Source organism: Erithacus rubecula, assembly GCF_903797595.1.
Source record: "Erithacus rubecula genome assembly, chromosome: 2".
In the NCBI taxonomy this organism is placed as follows: Eukaryota; Metazoa; Chordata; class Aves; order Passeriformes; family Muscicapidae; genus Erithacus; species Erithacus rubecula.
In genome coordinates, this window is record NC_136685.1 from 22,464,867 (window position 1) to 22,483,914 (window position 19,048).

The following is a 19,048-nucleotide window of genomic DNA, read 5'->3' on the forward strand; positions in this document are numbered from 1 at the left end:
AGATGAGTGAGCCAATGTGTCAGTGGAAGAGGGTGCTTTGTACTCAGCAGTGGTTTAAAGCACATACTGTGCTGTAAATGACCAGTGACATGAACCGTGGCTGAGGTTCATCATGCTGCACAGAGAGGTTCCAGGCTCTCAGTACTCTGGAACAGGTTTGCCATTCCAGTCTCACACAGATTATCTTGCTGAAGTCTCCCCACCCCCCATAAGCAGAAGAGACCTTTGTGAGGGTTCTTAAATCACAGCCCTTGTTTGTAAGAGATGAATAGCCTAGTGAAATGAGTGCTGTGCTGGGCATGGCAAAGTACTGCTTCCAGCCACTGAGGTAATTTTAATACAAACCTGTTTGAAACTCAGCAGTGCCCAGGTTACTGGGGCACTTGTGGTTTGTACCTCTGAGATGCACATGGCTCTCCTTAGGCACAAGTCATGAACTTTGCTGGGCAGCAGTTCTTCCTGTACACTGGCTGACTGTTTGCCTAAGCAGTTGGAAACCTACTGAGGAGAAACAACTTAAGTGCAAAGGATGGTTTATAGCAATGTTCTTAAAAAAAACAGTGATGGTTTCCATGAAATTGGGGTAAAGAATCTGACACAGTGGTGCATGCTTTAAGCACTGTTGAGGTAAAACTCACACTGAAAAGGTAAGCAGCCAGTGCACTTGGCTTTGTAACTGTGGGAAGTGACTGCAGAAGGCAAAACCTTACACAAAACCACTTAGGGCATTTGCCTCATTGACCAGCCAGCCAAGCAGCAAAAAGAAGAGCAAGGGAACAGGTGCTTTCAGTGGATGAAAACTACAGCAGGCTGATTAAACACAAGGACTTTGATCTTTCCGTGAAAAAAATTGCTCCTAAGAGATTCATGTGGGGATTAGAAAAGTTTCTTATTTCTGCCTGTAAACTTAAAAGGATCATAAATTTTAATTTTTTAAAGGTTTTATTTACTTATTTTTAAAGCTGTGCAATACAGCAGGGAGACTGAACTTTCTAGACCACCTAGAGAACCAACCCAGAAGATTTTATGCCTGAATTAAAATGAATTCTCATTTTTCACAGTGTGGCTCCTCTCTCCTGCAGCTTATAAAAAGGGGGTTGTGGATCATGTGGTTTTTCTACAGTACTCCAGAAGCTACAGTTAAACATATTACCCTACCAGGCATGCACTGGAATTGAACACACACAAAGTGTCAGCATATTTTATTTCATATAACTGCTTCATAAAAGTCTTCTTTCTGGACTCAACAGGTCCAAATTAGCATTTTACTCTAATTTAAAAGTGTATTCACAGTGTACTGTTTCAACACTGGCCACATGATGAAAGTTACAAAGCACATCTATGCAATTTACACTTACAAGGCAAGCTCTAGTAATATACTACAGCTGGGTTATCTTCATCAGATTAGATATTGAATATTTTCCTCACAACAGCAACAAACTTCTCATCTGTTGGTGGCTTCCTCTGGCTGCCAGGCTGTAAGAATTTTTTGATTGTTGGAATGTTGCTGATTCTTCCTTTAAAAGCCTGTAAGAAGCAACAGTAAAGCCAGTGAAATTAAGGAAATTGTAATTCCATCCTTTGTATCTTAAAGATCAGGTGACTTAGATTTTTACTTGTCAGACATACTAATTAGAAAAAGGTAGTAGCTTTTTCTGATCTGTAATGCTGGTGCTATACCTTAGTTTCCCAGATGTGAATGGGAGAAATTAATATCAAAGAGTTAAAATTCATATAGTAAAAAGTGGAAGAAAAAAATTCCACATCCTGGATTCCAGTCCTGCAGATATATTTGAAGAGAGAAAAAAAGGCAAGGACAGGAATACCTCACTGCAAAACACTACAGAAGTCAAGACATACAAAACTTAACTGCTCTTTGTATATGTTTTCTCAAAAAATTAATTTTGCTGCCAAAAAGACAAGGACAGGAACTGCAGACACACCAGGCCACAGACTTCCCTTCCAGATGCTGTTGCTGTGTTTGAAGACATGGAAGTATGAGTTAAAGGACCAAATTGGTAGCACTAGTGAGTGAATTGCTGCCAGCTGAAAACAGCTGGGAAAAGCAGTACTGGAGAAAGGTGAGTCCCAAGCAGCTCTGGGGAAAGGCAGAGCACTCAACACAGGTTTTTGTAGTCAAACAGACCACAGAAGTGTCAGTACAATGGCACAAAAGATGTAAACATCCTTTAAACTTTTAACAACAGTGAAATCCGTAACCTTCCATATTGACGCCACATGATTACTAACCTGTAGCAGAGGAAATGCAGACAGTACATCAGGCTTACATTCTTCTGCCATTAAAATGGCTTCCAGCAGATGGACATCTGCCCAGCTTAATTTGTTGCCAACAAGATAATCCTGTCCATGATCTTTTAAGGCCTATAAAGTATGAACAAATTTTTAAAAATTCACATGGTATGTAACAGTTTTATTTCATTGCAGACAGATTTCTGAAAAAACACAGCAGAGCAAAACCATGCAAGAATCTATGAATTTAGAAAGTGAAAAATAGTCTTTAAACAAAAAAAAAAATTAAATCAGAATTCATGTTTCAGTGTGTGTGATCCTATCTCTAGCCTACTGCACCAGGTAGCTGTATACCAAGTCCAGCACCACAAGAAGGACTTAATCACACAAAAGAAACAGAACTAAAATAATTGGAAGAGGTAGTCAGGCCAGTTTACATGTAAACACACCTCAAACTTTTAATAAAAAAGTGAATTTTCAGATGTTTCCACAGTATTTGAGACTGCTGATAAGTTTTGAAATAAGTCCAGAATGAAGGAATACAACCTTCCCATCCTTTATCCTGTAAGAAAGGACTCCTTAATGGCAAACTGCTGATGCAAGAATCCAAAGCTACTAACAACTAGCAGACAAGTTGGGATCAACGTTGCAGCTTCAGAGCAGTAACCAGCTCTGCAACTTTGTCCTGAAGACTATCACCCTCTTTTCAGGAGCAAGAGAAGGGCATGTCTTTGCCTAAACCACACCAAGGCTACTCTTAAGTAATAAATGTGCATCAAGACATCAGTCTGTGACTCTGGAAGCCAAATGCTTTTCCAGGCCCATCTGCCAGTTCTACATAGGGGCAGCAATCAAGGCAGAGTCACAGCTGACACCTTCACATAGTTGTTTCCTACACTGCTCTAACAAGGTCCACCACATCTTATTTATCAGACTGCATGGAAACTCCCAAACATAGCATGGAATCTAACTGCCTGCAGAGTTTTATATTGCCATTTGCTGCTCCATCTGGCTGCTGAGTGTTTTAGTGAACACTCCCAGCTAGATATGTTTCCTGTCCACTTGATGAGTAAGACATAGACTACAAACCCTGATAAACTGAATCAATAGACATCTTAAACACCTGGTACAGAAAGAAAATTATTAACCACTTTAACAAAAATTAACTAGGCTAACATAATGGAAATGTTCAGCTGTCTCTTTACCATTAGCAAACAAGGATTACTCTCAAGACTCTCCTACAAGGAGCATATATGCTAAAACATATCACAACAGTAGTTAATGCTACCCAGACATAGGCTTAGAGAATTCTGGTGCATTCTTTATTGTTTAATAACTTAAAATACAGATCAAACTTCTAATCTTTGAAAGATTAGTGTGTGTAATCAATATTGCTCAGCACAGTCCTCCATTGGTATGGTAGTGGATATATATGAATGCTGATTACAGAAGTGCTGGAAAATGTCATTTACACCATTATTTCAAAGGACAGCCTCTGTGGATTTTGTTTGTGCAATTTGAGGCTCTAATAAAGTGGGACATTAAATTGCATCAAGTCCTGTATTTTTCTGAATGGAGTTCAGCTGCCTGGTAACCAAGGCTTCAAGCTGGAAACCCAGCTCAGCTCTGAAACAACACAGCTTTGTACTCTTGGCAGATTTCTGAGGAGACCACTATGCCCTGTGAGAAAATCTGTACAGCACAACCACATGTGGCACAAAAGGAAAAGTTACAAACAGAAGCAAACTTGTGAGATGAGCATCACAGCTGGCTCAATTCAAACTGGAACACCAAAAAAGAAAAAAAATACCCTTACAGGGTATATTGCAGAACAAACAGCAAGCTGGTTAGCAAATGGGAATTCCGTAACATCCAGACAATTTTCCAGGAAGAAGAAAAGAACAATCCATCCCCTCCTGACCAACTTCTCCCTAGCCAAAAATGCCTCTTCATGTACTGTAAGGGGATGGCAAGCATACCAATGCCTTCCCTCACAGTTCAGGCTAACTGACCAGTAAAAAATTGCTTTATGCTTTCTATGCTACATGTATCTGGCTTGCAGAGCCTCTCTGTGCACACCTAAGGATGCCCAAGTAGCAATTCAGAGAATGAAAATCATAGTCTCTAAGTATAATACATTTAAGCAATGGACTTAAGGAAGATCATAGAATTGGATCCTTAGCTGTAAAGTGCAAATATATTTAACTTTGAATAGCAAGAATAAAGGAGGCTGAGTGGGAGACCTTATTGCCCTCTACAGCACCCTGACAGGAGGTTGTAGTAGGGTGGGGGTCACCCTTTTCTCCCAGGTAACCAGTGACAGGACAAGAGAAAATGGACTCAAGTTGCACCAGGGGAGGTTTAGATTAGATCTTTGGACTATTTTTTTTTTTTTTTTTTATGTAAAGGGTTGTAAAGCACTGGAACAGACTGTCCAGGGAATTGGTAGACTCACCATCCCTTAAAGTGTTCAAGAAACATGTGGATATGTCACAGGAGGGCACAGTTTAATGGTGAATATGCTGGTGGTACTGGGTTGACAATTGGACTTAATGATCTTTAGAAGGTCTTTTCAACCTTAAAAATTCAGTAACAGATTACACTTCCAAACAATGGTCCTGAAGGCTGGCACAAGTATTGAAATGGTGCATTTAGGCAAAGCACTGGGAGCCATCAGCCACTAAGCTAGGTTGGACAAGAAAGACAGCAGAGAGCCAGTACTGAAACCAGCCGAAAATTATTTTGTGGCCCTCTTTTCCTGTTGCTGGACATTGGCTCCATGATACATTTCTAGAGTTGTACTATCACTTGTCTTCTGGAAAGTACATTTGTGGGGACAGGGGAGTGGGGTAAGAGGGGGAGCCTGGAATTCATGATCTTTGTGAACTAGTGGTGATTTATCACTTACCTTTTCATAAACAGGAAAGTACCTGGTTGTAGCTCGTTCAATGATTAAGGCAAGATTCTTTTCTTTTGTATCAGCTGGTTGAAAAGGGAGATACATGATCATTCCCATTAGGTCTGTAGTTCCCTCCACGTACATATCAATCCTGAAACAAATGTTTTTATTCCACATATATCACTCAAACTTTCCATTTTGGTTATTTTCCTGAAATACAATGCTGAAGTGATCATTTAGTAAAATGTTTATTAGTGAAAGTAATGTAAGACACTGGTTTCTTTGCTTGGTTCTTCCACTTTAAAAAAGCTTCCAGTTTTTTTCAAATTACAGACTGTAAACCAGGCTCACAGTGTATGCAATAAGCAAGATAAAAGGCTGCAATTAATGTATTTGAAGTAGAATTAATGCTGTTTTCTGTTGATAATCTATTAATTTATGCCATAGGAGAAAACACTGCATATGCAAATCACTTTAAGAAAAAATAATAGTTTTGAGGTCTAATCATGAGAGGATGCTGGCTACCAATTACCAGTCCATAATAATCTCCACAATCTCTGGAGTTGCCCTTCCAGTCTCACAAAATAATTCCTCTACAGAAAGTGACAGTCTGTTAGATATACTCACCTTTACCTGCAGATACTTCACAGCAACATTTTTTCTGCAAATATTAACAGTCATGGAGGAGTGTTAGTAAGTGCTACACTGTTACCATACCAGGCTCTCTCCTTCAGGTCCTTCCCATAGAGGTTGTACTTTGCTGCAATGTAGCTGAGGATGGCTCTGGTCTGTACCATCCTCATCCCATCGATCTCCACCATGGGCACCTGCTCAAACAGCAGGACTCCATCTGTGGAAGAAAAAGGAGTAAGCTACTCAGATTGCTGAAGTACTACACTGAAAATAAGGGAGAGACCTGGTAAGACATCAAAACATTTCCCATTCTCAGGGATGAAAGCATCCACAAAGAAACAGCTCTTCTTTACAGGTCACATCATATTGCAGGTCTTAAAAAAAATCTCTTCTTGTTCTTTTGTTATATTTGTGTGAATTTATGTTTAGGGTACAGTTTACAGACTCACCACTGCGCAATTTTTCTAAGTCTTCTTTCGTTTCTATGAATTCTTCCTCAAACTGAAAAACAACAATAGAAAACAACACTGTCACTCCAAAGGCAGTGGAGAAGTGGAAGGAAGGCTGGCAGTTAGAGTCCATCTCTCCACACTGTTCTCTATACTCTTCTCATTGTGTTTACCCTGTCGAGGAATCCATTCAGTTGTAGTAGCTGGGTGAGTGGTAGCAGTTCCAGCTACTCATGGAACTCTGGGAGCCCAAGGCAAGAACTGGGAACTGCCTCCCTTGGTACAACAAAGGGCACGGGGACCTGTGGCACTGGCCAGGTAGACACAGCAGGAGCCCATAACCCCAAACCTTCACTTAGACTGTGAGGTTTTAGATCCAGGGTTTCCTTTGTTCCAGGTCCCTCCCTGAAGCTTGCTCGACCTTTTACTCTGTTGTTGCACCACAATTAAATTAAATTTTAAGGGCCGATGGAAAGGCACCTGGATGGTCACACAGGAGAGTTTCCTTAACAGACCCCCTACTTCATCTCTGCTCCAGCAAATAACCCAAGACTTTGGTGTCCCCAATCCTACAGAACTGTACAGTGCATTATGCTCCAGAAAGAACGTCCTCATTATAAAGATCAGAGTCACCTGCATGAACCATAAATGAACACCAAATTACTCACTTAAAAAGCAGCTGAAATACATGAAATACTGAAAAACTTCTTGTACATTATGCCTCTCTTACATTTATCTCTCTCTTTAATCCACTGGATTTTTTACACTTTTTTTGAATAAGGACAAGATCTTGGTTTTCTCAGCACTCGTGCTCTGCAAATTCTCTGTTAACAGCATTCTCAAGTGAACACCATTTAAAAAGCCTTTTATTTCCAACAGAGTATAAATAGTTTCAAAAAAGCATATTCAAACAAAAACTTAATGTAGAAGGGGTGTCTTAGGGTGGTCTTCACCTGATGTGAATCTAGATAGATCCCTAGCACTGCCTTTGAGGTAGATCTGCTGATTTATTCTACTCAGGTCCTGACCCAAGGAACAAAAGGCACTTTGTTTGGAGAGAACGTTCAAAAGTTTTCATGTACTATGCATGGTGTTTCAGTGGAGAAGACTCGTGAGATACAGGAAAGTTATAAGCATTGAGAAAAAGTCAGTTTTTTCTGTAGCCAGAGTTTACAATCTCAGCTTAAAGTATGGTTCAAAAATTACACCCATCATTTTTTTCTATGTTAAAATCTCTTTACTGTGCAACTATTGCTCAAGGAATACATGAAATACAACGTAAGAGTGTCTCACTCAATCTAAGCAATCTGCATAACAATATGTGATGATGTGCATATCCCTAAGCACAGATGCAATTGGGAAACCCTTCTAGAGAATACCTATTTTAACCATAAATCACTTTATTTAAAAAAATGGTACAAACCTCAACCCCAGCTGCTGCTAACAGCCATCGGATTGACTCCATCTTCCCCCTTCCCTTGGTGTAGTGCAGTTTGGGTTTCCCCGCCATGATTTCAGAATTCTTGTTACCTGATAAAATCAAGATGATTATTTTATAGGAAGCATGCTTTAAATTAGCATTTTGAATGTCCCACTACAAACTACTAAATAAAGTTGGATAAACATGAAGGTAGAAGAACAACCAAGTCCTACACACTTGTGCTTGATGCAACCAAATTTCCTGTGGATCAATGGAATAAAAGAAAAATTGCACACTACCAGAATATGCAGCCATTCAACCACATCATGACAATAAGCATCTCCTAAATAATATATTACTGCAGTTTTAACAGCTTACTGTAACTATAGAACTATAGGGTATTTCTGAAGTAACACATTTTTAACCTTGCAGTGATGCAATCTCTTCAGTAGGTGTTAGATTTTGCTGTACGTCATACCATTCTTGAAAAATGTACTATATCAAATGAATGGCTTCCAAAGAACACCAAAATTAGTGTCACCAGTACTATTCCCATCTCTCTGATACGACAATTCAGAGCCCTGTGCTCCTGTGACTTTGTAAATATGCTTTTAAAAGCAACATTTTTCACCAGGCCTACTGCGTTCCCTATTTAGCTAGTTCTGCCACAGTCAAACTGTAACAGGGATTTATATTCTATCTGCCCTGAAAACTTAAAAATCAGAAACCAAACGGATGGGACTGACCTCTGTTGGGCAGATAAGGCCTGGGCAATGCCCCTGGCAGCAGGGGGCACAAGTCAGTCCATCAGATGATGGCACTAGGATAAAACACTTTGTCCTTTCAAATTTCCCTACCATGTGCAGTCACATGCCACTGTATGACACTGGCAGCTGATGTAAGCTTGCCTGATTTTGGAAACAAAGCTAACACTGTACTCTTATCACTAATGGCTCACAGAAGAATGAAGCAAATTTCATAAGAGGACAGAGGCACAGACTAGCAGAATGCTTCATTGTTAAGCCAAAGCTTTATTTGTTCACTGGCAGTCTTATTTATGCTTGCATGGACTTCACAATACATATCTGAACCACAGAGTAAAAACTTTGGCCATAATCCCAAGGCATCAATAAAGAGGCACAAACAGCACGACAGTGACAGGGGAGACTTGGCTCTCTCCACTGAGGTCCTTTGTGTTGGGTGCTATTTTCCACAGGCTCTACAGCACACAGCTATCACTCTGTTAGGAACTGAACTCACAGGAGAAAGAGGTGCCCCCATCCAAAATGCAGCTCTTCCAAACCACTGCTCAGCTTCCACCTAGCCCTGGCAGTGTCTATGTCCCAACACCTCAGTCTCTTGTAGCAAAGTTCTCCTGATACAAAAAGATGTGCTTGTCAACAGATTATGTCTTGAGTGGAGCTGACATTATCTAATCTAACACTGCTGGATGCCCAGCTAGATTCCTGACACCTGCACAGCAGCAAGGCACTCGGAGAAGTGACTTGGCACAGCTCCCTTACACATAAGACCATGACCTACACTTCATTACCTTCACTGTCTATTTCCTGTGTATGACTTACACGATACATGTAAGAGAGCTCCTGATCTATAGTTCAAAAATACTTCATTCCTTGATGTTCAGAAAGTAGGTGTTGGTCTCAACTTCATCAGAGAGGAGAACTGCACTTAAACCCTCACAGATGGACAAACTCTAACCTCCAGCATGTGGGATCAAGGCTGATTAACACACTCTAAGGACAGGCTACCAGAGGCAGAAAAAGCAAACATTCTTGATCTCTCCACAAAGGAGAGCTGGAAAAATTTAGCCCACCCAAAGCCCTGATTGCCAATCTCAACTCAGTGCTCCACTCAAAACAGCCAGGAATATCTCCCAGCAAATGCATTGCTAAAGGTCCGAATTTGGGGTTTAGGCTGAACACTTACATAGGACAGCAAACTATTTTGGTGACCCTGTTATGGCTCTGTAATGAATATCCCTTTGTAAAACAGCGAGGAGTGACAAAAGAGTTGCAAAATTGGTAAATTGTCTCTCTTGAACAGCAAGAATGGACCTGAAAATTAATCACAAACTTTCTTGATGTTTTAGTGCATCACATCTTCCTTGTACTGCAAGCACACAGGTGTCAGAGAAGCAGCTACTGCTGTGATCGCTGTATTAAAAACCCCCCACACTGTTTGGTCGAAAACAATTCAGGCACCAGGTTTTCAGTGAGAAACAAGTAAAGGAATTTAGCAGCAAGCTCATAATCTGATGCAGGATCTTAAACTTCCTTCCTGATTGGGTATGTGCCCCACAGCAGTTCGCGCACGGCTCGGTTGCTCGAGCCCGTCCCGCAGGGGCAGCTGCACAGAGCAGCCTCAGAGCAGAGCGCCGCCCGCCCGGCTCGGCCCGCGCCGCCCGCAGCTGCAGCTGCTTCCCACTGGCTCGGGCCAAGCCCGGAACAGCTCCCACAGCCCGAGCCAGGAGGAGCGCCTGGACCAGGGGAAAGGCAAAGCACTCCAAGAGACTGCAAAACTTGCACTCCAAAGAGCAGTTCCTCCTCAGCTCTCCCCTGATCCTACCCAAAGCCAAACACAAACCCCCTCTGTGCCCACCCAGCCGCCCGTCTTGGTCCCTGCTGCAGGAGAGGCTGGGAATAACCCCTGGCCAACCTCCCTGGAGCAGCACGGCAGGACGTTCCTCGAGGGCCTCGCCCTTTGCCCTCCGGGCAGGAGCCCTGATCCCGGCCGAACCCACACACTGCACCGGGCTGGCACGGCCCGCCGCCTGCCGCCACCCCCGCCCGCCGCCGCCCTACCGTCCGCCCGGGCCGCTCCGCCGCCTCAGCGCCGACACTGAGCCAACACAGCGCCCGGCCCCTCACACAGCGCCCGGCCCCCCTGACACAGCGCCGACACAGCGCCCGGCCCCTCACACAGCGCCCGGCCCCTCACACAGCGCCCGGCCCCTCACACAGCGCCGGGCCCTGACCCGCGGTCTTTCCGCCCCGTTCGGCGGCCGCTCCTCCCCTGGGCCGCAGCCGCGGCCTGGCCGTGCCCTCCGCCCGCCCCCGCTGCTGAGCTGCGGCTCAGGGAAAAGCCTCCTCGGCCTTGTTCTTGCGTTCTTGCGAGGTCTCTGTGGCAAAATGTGGAATCTAAAACCACTTTCTTGAGAAAGGCTGTGCTTTGATGTTTGATTCTTTCAAGCCTAATCAACAGGAAAGAAGTTCTAACCCGTGAAACACAGAGCAGCCACCAAACAAGGTCTAAGTGATGTCCAGCCGTGGGAAAGAGAAATTACTTATCAGGAGAACTGCATTCTTAACGGTTGAACATGTTTTAATGATCTCAGACCTAGGGGGAGTTTAACAAGGCTTGGAAAGAATAATGTACCTTTGATAGTAGATATATAAAATACAGAATTTATGGGCCACAAGGACATTTGGCAGAACTCCCAAGATAAGGAAGAAACAAATAAAGCCCACTCAGCAACTGTGCCGAGATCAGCTCCGACTGGAGAAAAGGTAAATCGAGCAGGGAGAGATTCCTGCAAGAAGCCCAACTCAAAAGAAGAGAGGTATTAAGAGAAGGGAGAATCATAAACCAAGAGAATATCGAATACAAATTTTTAAGATGACTAGGCGACTTGTAGTCAGTGAACATTAATGCCTTTGCTTCCTAAAATGAATAAATAGTAAAAAGTTGTCTCTGATTTTTGGAATACCGCCGAGGAACCAGGCTTGCACAACTCTTAAAACTAATGGTCAGTGTCTCTCTTAAGTGTGTAATTATTGGTTTGTTGTGCACTGGGTACCAAACCCAGGTTTACTGGGCAGCATTTCCGCAGGGCTGGCTGTGAGGGTCACGGGTCACGGGCAGGACACCGTGGGCAGGGGACAGGCTTGGAGGCCCCGAGGCAGCAGCGATGCTGTGACAGGGGGAGGCTGGGGCTGCAGACCCTGGCCAGGGGCGCTGGCTCTGTGTGGCCAAATGCTGGGACCTCTCTGGCGGATCCTGAAACTGGATGGCCATGCAGGGAGTTCCTCCTGACAAGGAGCCAGTACCCACAGCCCAAGTAGCTGGCTAGAGATACTGAGAGCAGCTGCAAGTGTTGTCAACGGTTCAGTGAGGAGGGAGGGAAGCAGCTCGTGCAACAACTCTAATACATGCTTTGCTGCTGAAAAACATGGGTTTCTTTCCTTTCTTGATGACAAAAACCAGCTCCAGGTGCATGGCTGTTCTTATGAAGGAACAGTTGGCTTCAGCAAGAGCTACAGTGCCCTGAGTTTGCCCAGCTGCAAACTGCCCCTGCTTTAGTTTTAGCTGGGTTTAGGGCACTGACTCTTGCATTTACAAACTTAGTTTATTTGGTGTTTAAATAATATGACAGAATCATAGAATGGTTTGGGTTAGAAGGGACCTTAAAGATCATCAAGCTCCAACCCGCCTGCCCTGGGCAGGAATGCATTTCACTACATAAATGTGCATGTTTATCAAAGTTCAACACTCTTGCTAACCTCACTAGTGGAGCTTGATTTAAGTGATGAGAATAAACAACTCCAGTACAACTTGAATAAAACTTGGTTTAATAGAAAGTGATGTAAGTCAATATGGATTCCTACATTCCAAGTAACACCTGACACCATCCTGTTTCCTTCCTCCTCAGTAAGTTTTTGGCTGGTGACAAGCATTTGTTTCTGAGGCACAAAGTGCTTTGAGCTGCTGCCTTCTGATAAAGGAAACATTGGTAAAGCTGCACTACAAGAGTTTATGTGTCTAGTGACTAAATGGAGGTGCAGTAGGACCTCTGGTCCAAGCATATTCCAAGGTAAGCTCAGAGGAAAACTGAATCTAAACCTTTCATCCTGATCTAAGCAGAACCTGCAAGCTTTTCCTGGCATCTCCCAGAAAATATACACGACCTACTGTTTAGGGTAATCTCTCCTAATTTTCCAAAACTCTTGAGAAATGCCAGAACAACAGAACCAGACAGAGGTTAGGCATAGAAGTAATAGCAAGAAATCAATGAACAGCCAGGTTTTGAGTAAGAATAGTAAAACTTTACTCCAGATATTCCATTTATTTATTTATTTGTTTATTTATTTATGGCATCCTGTGTTGTCCAATATACATCCCAACCAACAGACTGTTTCTTTTGCAAGGAGGCTCGTGTAACTTTACCTAAAAATGTCTGCAGTAGGCTAAAACCAATCAGGTATGTAAGGAAGAGCGATCTAAAAAACTTTTTTTTTCACTCTTTCCATTAGTTTGGCGGTGTCACTATCAGGCAACACAATGGAATATAGCTTCCGTGGCTTTAGGATGCTGATCAGGAGTGGAAGATTTTTAATGCTTTGGCTACATCTTCCTCTCGTACTGGTGGTTTCCTCTGGCTGCCAGGCTGCAGGAATTTCTTGATGTTGGGGATAGCACTCATTCTTGCTTTGAAGCTCTACAAAACAAAACCAAAACAACACAGGGCTTAAGAATCATTGCAAGTGTCAGACATTGCAATGTCATCCATGCCTGAAAGTCACATCATGGCTTGATGCTGCAGAAGAAACAATATCCTTCCCCCTCTTATGTTTCTGGGCTTGTAGTGACAGAATGTGGCAATAACAATGAGTATGTGAGGCCAGCTGAAAGTTCTTAGGGTATCTGATTATTTTGCATGTCACTTCTGACCCTCCCACTCTCCCATATTTCTCAGCCAGTTTAAATCAGTACTCCTTTCCCATTCATTATCCATTCAAATTGCTCTTTCATTTACCTGCAAGAGAGGGAATTTGGCAAGTATATCAGGTTTGTACTCCTCTGCCATTAAAATAACTTCAAGTAACTGAACATCTGCCCTGCTCAGCTGGTTGCCAACCAGAAAGTCTTTTCCATGGTCTTTCAAAACCTAAAAACAGAGAACCAGAAAGAAAAGATGTCTTTACTCTCTTTTACTCAATATGATATCATCAAAGCACAGTCACACTTTGCACAGAATTGTCTGTGAAAGAAGGAAATGCAGTTCAATCACAAACCATGTAGCACAAACCATGATCTGATGGCACTGCCATCCTAGACATAATCTATCAGCTCTTTCTCTTCTACATTTCTGGCTGGCAGTGCCTTCTTGAAATGCCTTCTACCCTCTCTGAAGTGTCCTGTCTCCAACTTACTTCCACCCAGCAACACCAAAACCAGAGCATTTATATTCCAATAGTGGTTTTTCTACTGGTTTCTTCCATAAAACTTAAGTGCTTTCAGGATGGAGCTCCAAGGCAGCAGTATCAATTGAGCTACAACCTCTTTGCCACATACCTTCTCAAAGACAGGGAAGTATCTGTTTTCAGCCTTGTCCAGCATATTAGCAAAATGTTGATCTTTTTTGTCTGCTGGCTGGATAACATGCATTATGAATAGTTCATTCAAATCGAAGAGTCCTTCCACGTACATATCGATTCTGAAAGGAATAGATCCACTTGGTCAGGTCAAACACAGTAGGTCTGAACAGCATAAGAACTCCTGGCATAACCTCACTGAGATGCTGGCAAATCCCTGCCTCTTCCATCCCACACACATACCCTGGCAAAGTTCCCCTGGGAATGCAGTTGCACTCGGGGCATGCAGCGGGGTACTTGGGTAGAAAACAAATGCAACATTCCTGGGCAAAACCTATAGACTGTACCCCTTTCACTTCTCACTAGGACTCAAATTTCTCTGGACTATGGAGTTTTCAACCTAAAATATTGTCACGTGTGCCATCCAAACTTGTGCTAAAAATCCAATCAGACAGGGTAAGTTTAACAGCAGCTCCATACGAATACCTAGCAAATATCTCGACATGTGCTTCCCAGTGCTTATTAATTTGAAGTATTCAAACACACCTCAGGTCAAAACATGTGCCCTAGGAGTCTTGTTCTTTAATAACCAGTTATTAATTCTAATTCTATACCGATTCCCAGTTCTTACAGATGAAAGATTTTTCTGGTTCCTTAAAAGACATTGCCCTGAATGTGATGAGTAGAAAATGATACTGTAGACTACTGCAGGAGAAAATGAAAAGCAGCCTCAGGAAAACAATCTGCCTCCCTGACTGCTTTCTTCTGATGTCTGCATTGACCTCTGATTGATGATCCATGGGCTGGCTTGTCCTATCTCATCTAGCTGGCTATCACTGCTGCAGACGCCACCTGCAGTCACAGTCATCTCATGCTCACAAAGCACTGCTCTCTCCCACTGAATCAAGCTGTGAGCTGGGACTGCCTTGTGTTACACTCAGCTACAGAGTGAGCTGGGCTCTAACAAGCAAAGATGGAACTGTTACAGTACAGGGCTCTCTCCTTCAGGTCCTTCCCACAGAGGTTGTACTTCGTTGCTATGTAATTCATGATGGCTCTGGTCTGCACCAGCTTCATCCCATCAATCTCTACCATTGGCACTTGCTGAAAGAGCAGGGATCCACCTAGGGAAAAGGGAATGACAAAAGGAGACCTTCAGTCCCTCAGTGAGAACCACCAAAGTGTGTTAGGCAATGTAAGCACGTGTATTATTTGTATTTAGAATCTGAATCATTTAGGCTGGATAAAAAATCCTAAGGTCATCAAATCCAACTGTAAACCCAACAATGCCTAATTTCACCACTAAACCTGTCCCCAAGTGCACATCTACACACAGTGACTCAACCACTTTCTTGGGCAGCGTGTTCCAATGTGTGACAAGCCTTTTGGTGACAGCCTTCCTCCTTCTTACAAGAAGGTGTGCAAAGTGCTCATCATGCAACAAGCTTTTCTTAATGACATGTTAATAACTTATACCAAAGTAATATAATTTCACAGAACAGCCAAAGGCAGAACTTTTAGCTGTCACACATGGAAAAATGCATGCACTGCTAGCTCAATGACAAGAGGTTTTCGTGGGGGTTAATACAGATGAGAAGGAATGAAGGATCTGGTCCAGCCACTTTCTGTCATGCTTTACGAAATATATCTGGACTTCCTAAGCACTGGCCAGCACACAATGTGAATAATAATGAACATTTAAATAACAGGAAATATAAATACATAAAATGTCTTTCTGACTACTTTAGTGACTTTACAAATGGCATCTCATCTGTACAGGCATGAAGAAGAAATATGAGCAAGTTCCATGAGATTCTAAATATCACATGGAGTGAGGCTGGAGCCATCCAACTATTTGCTAGCCTGTAGAAGCTGCCCTGTCCCAGCAAGGAAGAAGTAAAATATCCCTCCAGAAAGAGAAGTATCAGATCAGAGAAGTCAGTGAGACCTTTTGCTTTATGGAATCATATTTCATGACTTAGACAATTCATCAACTATGTCTTGCTTTATAAGGTTGCATTTACCTTTATGCTGGTATCCCAAAATACTTTTTGAAAGGCAGCCTGTAGCAGGGGGACCAAATCCTTATTCCTAAAGAACAGCAGGACTGCAAATGCTAGCCCTAACTCTGATTTCATTTGACAGACCAGGCAAAGAGCACAGACACGTGATTTGGTTTGGAGCAAACAGGATCATCCTGTCCAGGAAGATGGAAGCTGAAGCTAGCATGGTGCATAGCTGCCTTGGGAGGCAGGAATGCAGCAGAGGCACAGGTAAACTCAGAAATGTGGAACTCTGTTTTCACATGGATTATAAAACAACAGCTTTGTATGCAACCTAAAATGCTAATGAACTTCAAGATGACCTGATGACAAAGCCCCTATTGCCATAGGATGGAAGGCAATGAACACAAGCTGAATGAAAGGAGAGTCAACCATGTGAATTAAAGAAAGGCTCTTTGACTGTGTGGGCTGTCCAGGGAAGCTGTAAATTGTCCATCCTTGCTGATACTCAAAACCCAGCTGGACATGGCCCTGGGTAACTGGCTGGAGCTGGCCTTGCTTGAAGAGGGGACGAAGAGTAGACAACCATGAGAGGTCCCTTCTCACTTCATCCTTCTGTGATTCAGTGAAGATTGAAGCAACTGCGTGGATGATGCCACCTAACACACTGCAGTGTGCACCTCTGAGTCCTTAGGTACAATCAGCTAAGAGAATTTATTTTTAAGACAATGAGCCTTAAGAATTCTTAAAAAGGTGTTATCAGGCAAGTAATTCTAATTCTAATTCTAATTCTAATTCTAATTCTAATTCTAATTATTACTATTGGTATTTCTGCTGTTATTTTTGAAAAGTGAAGGAAACTTACCACTCTTTAAATTTGTCAAATCCTCCTTTTTTTCTATGAAACATTCATCAAACTGCAGGAAACAGAAAAGAAATTTTCTGTCATTTCATGTTTTAGCCTCTTCCTCATTTAGATAAAGAAGACCTAAATAGATGTGCTTTGCTGAATTTTATTTTAAAAAGAAACCTTTCAGGCACATTGGCCATGGCTGTAATAAAATCCCATGGCTCTTAAAACAAGGAGGTTCCCATACTCCAACTCTGGTTTAGTATCATACTACGTTAGAGGTGAAAAAAAAACCATCCCTCTGTGGTTTACAATATGCACTACCTTCAAGGGCAAAGGACACTGTAGTAGCAGTAATAATCTCTAGGTATTTTGCACATTGGATTGAACTGAAGGTACTCAGAATTGCAGGCCCTTGACCTTTGTGATCAGAAGATAAGAAGCCAGGTTCTGCTGCTGGGCCTTTCAATCTCTTCTTTCACTAGCTACAGGGGAGAAGCATTTGTGGTGCTACCAGTGGGCTTTGCACATGATGTGTGGAAGTGAGACAGGAACCTGCCCCTGCTTAGGGTGGTTTGTGGTCACTCTTGGCTTACTCAGCAATGCACGAAATGCAGAGTTTGAAAATGCTGCTCAGTCACACTTTGCCACACTTTTCATAAGGAACAGTAAGAGCACATATTTGTCACATGATCTCAGCATAAAAGACCAGATGCAAACCTCAACCCCAGCTGCTGCCAAGAGCCACCGAATCGGCTCCATTCGGCCTCGTCCATTGAAGTAGTGAAGCTTGGGTTTTCCAGACATGCTTCCAGTGCCTGACTCCCCTCTATCTGCAATGAAAAATAAGTTTTGTAGTTTTGACTCTCTAAACTGGCTCTCAAAGTTGTCTTATTTGAAACCATCATTTATGGTTCAAGACTTTAATCCAATTAATAGAGGAGGGAAATGTTAGATTATATTGAGAGACTGCCTTGAATCATTCTGCCTTCAAATGTTTCTTACACATGCAGAACAGTTAAGCAGAACTCTGCACTTAGAGCAATTGGTCCAGTCAGAGAAGCAGTGAATCAAAACCATTTACATCCAAAGTGCTCTCTTCTGACTAAAGAGCTGAGGGTGCTTTCTGTGTGTTTTGGCATGAGCTCAGAATACAGTTTAGTGTTTAATCAGATACATGCTATAAACTCAGCAATTGCTGTGCTTTCTCCAGCACCCATTATGCTCCATTATAACCAGCCAAGAAGGAATTCTTTCCCCCAGTCAACCTCTTTTACAACACCCTTTGCTTCTGTAATTTTTTTACACAAGCCTTCAAAGATATGGAAATTAATTTTGCCTCTGGCAACATCAGATTTGTCTTTACCACAGGCAGAGCCACAGGGTAATGCTTGCTTGATCCAGTTGCAACTCTGCTGAATTTCAAGCAACAACAATTTCTAGGCAGGAACTTCAGCATCAACAGTTTCCAGGCAGACTGTCACCCACCCCACTGAGAACCACACGGGCACATCAGCACCAAACACACACACACAGTGCCCAGCCTACACCAGCCTCACAGCTCTGGACACCCTGCCAGCAACAAAGCTGAAGCATTGACAGCAGCCAAAGGAAAACGCCCAACCCCACCACACTCCCCTTGGAAATAACCTGTCAGCTTCTCTACACTAGGAAGGAGGTAGTGAGAGACAACACTCCCCACATCTGAGATCTACTTTTCTTTTTCTTCATTCTGTACACCTCAAAAGCGGCTGATTAAGAATTTAACATTTGATGCACATAACCATGTTTGGAAAGGACATACATACACACTTTTGATCTATAAAACCCATTCACTGACTGAGGTTCACAATGAACTCTATGCATTTTTAGGGAGAAATAAAGAAAAAAACTCACCTTGTGCACAGTGTGACTCAGTCTAAACTCTCAGCAGTTCTGCCTTGAGATTATATAACTCTGTAGCCCCTCCTATAGGGATTTGCAAACACTTCTCTGCAAATAGGAAACGTCTCTCTCTTAAGCAAACAAAACCAATTAGCTCTGTTTAGTTACTTCTCACCTACAGAAAAGAAAATCCTGACTAATGCTGACTATGTACAAATGATAGACAAGAGGTCATGATCATTACAAACATCTGTGCCAGCACAAAATGGTAATATGCCTCCTATTTTCATTACTTGGTAGCATCCCAGTTAAAAATAATTATGACAGC

General features: G+C 42.6%; 1 protein-coding gene across 1 annotated transcript; it reads right to left on the reverse strand.

The window, feature by feature from the left end:
* Positions 1–1,389: 1,389 nt before the first annotated feature.
* Positions 1,390–18,779, reverse strand: LOC306798282 (uncharacterized protein). Its single transcript, XM_079298253.1, has 15 exons — positions 18,733–18,779; positions 17,557–17,669; positions 16,852–16,903; positions 14,975–15,107; positions 13,964–14,105; positions 13,425–13,556; positions 12,987–13,106; positions 10,591–10,790; positions 10,365–10,510; positions 7,655–7,761; positions 6,232–6,283; positions 5,867–5,999; positions 5,159–5,300; positions 2,251–2,382; positions 1,390–1,527 (listed from the first exon to the last, which is right to left on the reverse strand). Exons 2-15 carry the CDS (start codon positions 17,641–17,643, stop codon positions 1,405–1,407), a joined length of 1,701 nt encoding a protein of 566 aa, XP_079154379.1. The 5' UTR covers positions 17,644–17,669; positions 18,733–18,779; the 3' UTR covers positions 1,390–1,404.
* Positions 18,780–19,048: the final 269 nt, after the last annotated feature.

What these genes read in the sequence shown, in the direction of transcription:
- LOC306798282 (XM_079298253.1), bottom strand. Translation starts at nt 17,643, where the DNA reads ATGTCTGGAAAACCCAAGCTTCACTACTTCAATGGACGAGGCCGAATG. An exon ending in CCAAATTCCCTCTCTTGCAG is followed by an intron (nt 13,107 to 13,424) that starts GTAAATGAAAGA and finishes TTTGTTTTGTAG; the next exon opens with AGCTTCAAAGCAAGAATGAG. An exon ending in GACCTGAAGGAGAGAGCCTG is followed by an intron (nt 5,301 to 5,866) that starts GTATGGTAACAG and finishes CATTTGTTTCAG; the next exon opens with GATTGATATGTACGTGGAGG.